The sequence below is a fragment of the Trypanosoma equiperdum genome (assembly GCF_001457755.1).
Source record: "Trypanosoma equiperdum strain OVI genome assembly, contig: ctg_1451, whole genome shotgun sequence".
In the NCBI taxonomy this organism is placed as follows: domain Eukaryota; phylum Euglenozoa; class Kinetoplastea; order Trypanosomatida; family Trypanosomatidae; genus Trypanosoma; species Trypanosoma equiperdum.
Genome location: NW_027123451.1, coordinates 127,015 through 132,459, shown reverse-complemented (window position 1 = coordinate 132,459; position 5,445 = coordinate 127,015). Strand labels below are relative to the sequence as shown.

General features: G+C 47.9%; 1 protein-coding gene across 1 annotated transcript; it reads right to left on the bottom strand.

Annotated features, from left to right (window-relative positions):
- Window positions 1-861: 861 nt before the first annotated feature.
- On the bottom strand, window positions 862-5,418 carry TEOVI_000916100 (Inositol hexakisphosphate, putative; the record flags this gene model as incomplete). The annotated part of the gene is made up of 1 exon (XM_067221527.1): window positions 862-5,418. One exon carries the CDS (start codon window positions 5,416-5,418, stop codon window positions 862-864), a length of 4,557 nt encoding a protein of 1,518 aa, XP_067077628.1.
- Window positions 5,419-5,445: the final 27 nt, after the last annotated feature.

The following is a 5,445-nucleotide window of genomic DNA, read 5'->3' as shown; positions in this document are numbered from 1 at the left end:
ACACACACACACATATATATATATATATATACATATCACTTGCTACTTTCCCCATCGGTTTGTTTTATTTTCTTAGTCATTATTTTTTCCTCTTTCTTTTATTATTATTTTTTTTTTTTGATTTCCGGTTGCTTTAATGTCTCGACAACAGTCACCACACCCATTCTTCCGTCCCCTTACGAGGGCGTTTTCGTTTTGGTGTCGCTCCACCTTCCTATTAGATTTCACGAATAACAAAAAACGAACAAACAAACAAACAAACAGACAGACAGACAGACAAGAACGCGAACATATATATAAAAAAAAAAGAGAGAAATCGATGCCTCATGGCTCCAATTATTAACCAAACCCGTTACCCGTGTGCCTTGAGTGGACCTAATTTAAGAAAAAACAAAAAGTGAAGAGATAAGTTAAAGAAGAAAAGAAAAAGAAAAAAAGAAACAAAACAAAACCGCCTTCTGCAAAAGGGGGAAAGAAACAAGCACATCCGCACACGCAAACACCGAGCGATTTCCATTCTTCTCATCCCCTTCGCAACAAAACTCATCCCACCCTTCGTGCTATTTCTTTTCTTTTAATTTCCTTTTAATTTTGTTTTTTCCTTTAGTTTTCAAAATCTTTATTTTGTACATTTAGTCCGGCAGTACACATCCTTCCATTAGCATCCGCTCCCACCTCCCCCTTTTGTTAGTAGCCGCTTTTTCTCCCTTTAAATCTCTGGAAATTTATCTTGTTTATTTTTCCGTTATTCCATTGCGTGACACCCTAAACGTACAAATATCGATAACACAACGTCACCGAAGGTAACAACAACAACAAACAGTGAAAAAAAAAAATCACTGCACTTCCCCCCTCTAATGTTTATTTTAATGCGGCAGAGTCACACAGTGTGGTGACGTCACGGCGCTGAGCCAGCCAGCGAGAAAAGGAGCACCGCACTCGCTTTTTCATGGCGTCGTACTCCTCCTCTAAATATGCAGCGAAGGCAATAAGATTGAAATAACGTCGCAGGTAATGCACACCGTGGTGGTGAGCCCGACCGCGCTGCTCCTCCGTTACATCAGGTGACTGCACCTGAAGAGCAAAGAATTCAATGGCAGTACGAAGGTTCTGCATCGTTGAACACGCTTCAATTACTAAATCAACACGGTGTTTTGCCTCGCGACCGCCTGTGAGTGTCCGCTTCAGGTCGCTGATACATCTGTACTCACCACATGCCAGTTTGGAATCTTCCTCCTTGTAAAGAGGGTCATAAATGCTGTCTAACTCCTTGTAGTACTCGGGCATTACCAAACCAATGAGTAAACAACAAACCACCATTCCGGTTGTGGTTCGGCCCCGCCCCATCTGGCAGTTAAACACAAATGACAACGTCTCGCGACGGTCCATGTGTGCCGTAATGTGCGGCAGAAGCGCCTCGACGAGGGCATCAAAGTTCCCTTCCGTAGGACTTTGTTCGTCAGTCACTGGCAGGCGTAACAACGTAACACGGCAACCGTTCGAGACAAAATCGTCATAAACATCCCGTAACGTTTTGACCATTTCTGTTGTGACCGGCTTGCATACGCCAACTAGTTCACCTGGTGTTTCTTCATCGTGGATAAGGAACAATCCCTCGTTTTCTTCCGCTTCCTTCAGCACATCCTGCCGTAATTGTCGCTCAACACGCTCCACCTCATCAGCGGCAATACCCGTAAGCTCCACATTTACGTACGGCGTTTCGAGATTGCGGAGGACGAATGGCTTATCACCAACGTACAGAATCGGTTCCTCACGGAGATTGACCCAAACAACATGTCCTCGAAGAGGCTTGGATAAAGTTTCTGTTTGGAAGCGCGGATCAAATAGCCGGGGCGCGGCAAATCCCAAATGAAGATCCATATCATTTTGTTCTCCTTCATATGTTTCAAGGGACTCAAAACTGGCACCAAGAAGGGAGAGGATGTTGCGAATACCCAAGATTGTAGGAATTGCAACACCGTACACATTGACATCCCTCACTTTGCGGAAGTTAGGCGCACCGCACACCTCCGGGCGGATTCCTTTCTTTTGGCATCCCGGAAAGTGGTCCGCCTTCAAAGCGTAGTTCGCAGTAAGCACGTCACCGCGGCGATGTACGACACTTGGTATTCCCACACTACTTGGCGTGATGTACTTGAAGGCCTTTTTTGCACGTTGCTCCAGACCACTAAGGATATTTGCTACCTCAACACGCCGCTCCAGCCATAAATTGAATGGTTCTCTGGCGTCATAATCCCCTTGTGCATCAATGTATATTGTACTGAGAAGTACAAATAGATACACGCGCACCATTGCTACAGCCTCACGAATGCCTTTTGTCCTCTCAATGGTACCAGCAGTAATAGCGTTCGCGTAGTGGTGAATCGTGTGAACGATGTTCCACCGTTTGCCGCATCCACCAACATCAATGAGTGCATCTGTTACACAAAGTAGAGACCCGGCCCTCAGCATTTGACAGATGGTTGATGCCACCTGCAATTCTTTATAATTCCTGGTTGCACTATCAGTGACTCTACCCTGGTAAGCAATTATGTCCACCTGCGGTAGCACAACATCACTGTTACCTGTGCGCAGGGCCGCAGCAATCCTTGCTGGGTTGCTCATCGAGCGGAGGTTACAAGTGCGGGAGACACGATACATCGTCAGTATGTTAAGGGCTACAGTTGTACGCACCGAACCCTGCGTATCGTTGATTATAAAAACTGTGGTGTCCTTCGTGTTCTTACTCAAGTGCTCCAGAAGCGGATCAACGTCACTTGGTAACATTTCACCAGAAAGTGGGATGGGAATGCGAAAATAACTCACATCGTACGTAGCGGCGAAGTCGGTCATGATCGATCTGGGGGTCCGAACAGAGCACGCTTTGATTTGCATCGCCTTTCGCTTTCCTGTTTCATCAAAATTATGCAACAAAATGTAACCCTTATGTTCCTGGGCCTCCAAAAGGACATCGCGGCGAAGGCGTTCTTCCATCTGCTCAATGGCGTGAAGCGATGTGTGCATGGTTATCCCTTCACCACCCTTCCCATATGTGGTCACGTCGTAATCCACCAGCGTATAACCCATTTCATTGATGAACACCATCGGCTCCGCACGAAGACTAAGCCACATAATCTTTCCTGGAAAGTAATGGCGCATATCCTTCACTACGCACTGCCGTCCCTCCTCCGTCAAGCGACCACATGTAAATATAGGTACACCAGGTGCCAGTTGACGGAGCGATCCGATCGTTTCCTCTTTTCCACTGGCAAAAAAAGGAAAACTGCATAAGATGCGGTTGGCGCTGAGCACAGTACCTCGCCGCTTCCGTACTGGATCCGTGTCAAAGTCACCAGCCTCGCTTACCGGTGCGGCGATACGTTCCTCTTTGAATTCCTCCTCCATTGTTTCTATCCTTTCCAGGAGCAGTTTGATCTCATTATTACCAAGCAACCACTGACTGAACGGTTGTTTGGTACTGAAACTCCATATGCGTTGCTCGCAGTAATATGAAAACACAAGGAAGTAGGCGTACTGCTTAAGATGCATAATAGCCTCTTCGGCGGGTGTGGTACCGGAAGTGAAGGCGTTGTTGATATGATCAGCGATGGAGTAAACCTTGTCCGAAAGATCAAGAAGAACGAGGAGCCGTCGCTCATGGAGTTTGCCATTTGGAATAAGTGATACGATCGTTTTGATGGTTCGGAAACTGAAACAGCGACCTTCAGTGCGAAGCAAACTAGCGTCTAGCACCGCATCGTGAGCAAACAGCTGGTAAAAACGTACGATACTGGCAATGGTCATCATGGCACTGGTCTTCCCACGTCCCGTCTGACAGTTGAATATGATCATTTTTCTCGGGTCATCTGAACACAAGTCGAAGACGAAATCGAAGTCTCCTGGCTGTGGCCCAACATTTTGTGTTATGGGCAGCCGGTGGTATACGATGTTCGTTCTCAGTGGGCGGAATACTTCCTCTAAGGTGAAGACCTGATCCTTTTCAACGCTCTCCCATTGGTCCTCCATGTGGCCATCTTTTCCTTCCATGTGCACGCTGACGTTTCCACTGTTTTCGCTTGCCTCCCTGATTACCTCTTTTTTCAGTTTATCATCTATCAGGGCAATACTTTTTCCTGTGACATGTGGAATAATAATAGGGGTTGTGGGGTCACTCCGTTGCCGCACAATATGAGCCTCATTGTTGATGTAAACGAGTGGCTCCTCACGAAGGTTTACCCATACCACCAATCCATCCATTACACGCCGCAACTCGTTCACGATCGTTCGAACGGCACTGGCGCGCGGTTGCCCTACTCCTGCCACATTAAGTTTGGGGACCATGCGGAAGTACGGTGCACCGGAGATGATACCCATTGCCCCCTTGCGTGAGCGCAGCGCCTCCTGGGAATCGACCTTGAGAATGTGGTTTTCTGAAAGTATATCTCCCCTGCGGGCTACACCGACCTCACCAGGAGAGAGCACTATAATATCCCGCATGTTTGGAAGCAAATCCATAAAAACCCTCGCACCACTTGTCAGTCGACCGAGACTGCTTGAACGCAAAGGTACGAGGCATGCCCGTTCCTCACTTTTGATGGCGCCTGAAGGACGAACAGTGGCAGGGGAATCTGTAATGGAGATTGCTGTGGCATCTGATATCCCATCGTCAAATACTTGTTGGTCACCCACAATAATGCTGGAGGAGCCCTCCATCTTTTCCTTACCATTCTCATTGTCCCTACTGGTCCCACTGGCGAATTTGTACATCATTTCCGCCACATCGATCACCTCCTGATCGGTAGTGGCAGCAAGCACAGTGGGCTCTGGAGGCGGAACGGCAGCTGCCGGCGATATTTGCTTCTCCACCCATAAGCGCTTCATCTTGTCTTTTATGATATTTAACCTCGCCTCGCGTCTGCACAGATCGTCTTCCAATGCACGCACTTCGCTGTCCTCCTCTTCTTCTTCATCTTCATACTCCTCCAAGTCATTAGTTTCGGGGTTAACGTGGCCGAGCATCCGTTCTGCTAGCCGTCTGATCGCTGGGCAGGTGACTCCCTCTTTACCTCCCTCCTCCCCCCCTTCCACTATTCCTGCCGTTCCATTTTCCCTGTTAGCACTGCAATCCTCCAAACTGTCGTCTATCATTTGACAGCGTCGTGACAGCCGGTCCTTTTGAGTCTGCAAAAGCTGTTTTAAGTTCGTTAGCTCTTCAGAACTACCCGAAGTAGTTAGCGTTAATCTAGAGCGGGAACCTGGACGGCGCACAGCCCGTTGCAACCTTCCTATTAGTGGCAAATGGGAACTACCGCCATACGTTTTGTACACGGTGGGAGGTCTGGGGGATGCAACTGTTCCTGCGCTTCCCTGTAAGCTTCTGGCACCGTTAATGTCGCTGGCGGTTTCCTTCTGTTTCATCCCTCTGTTGATATCACCAGTTCCTTG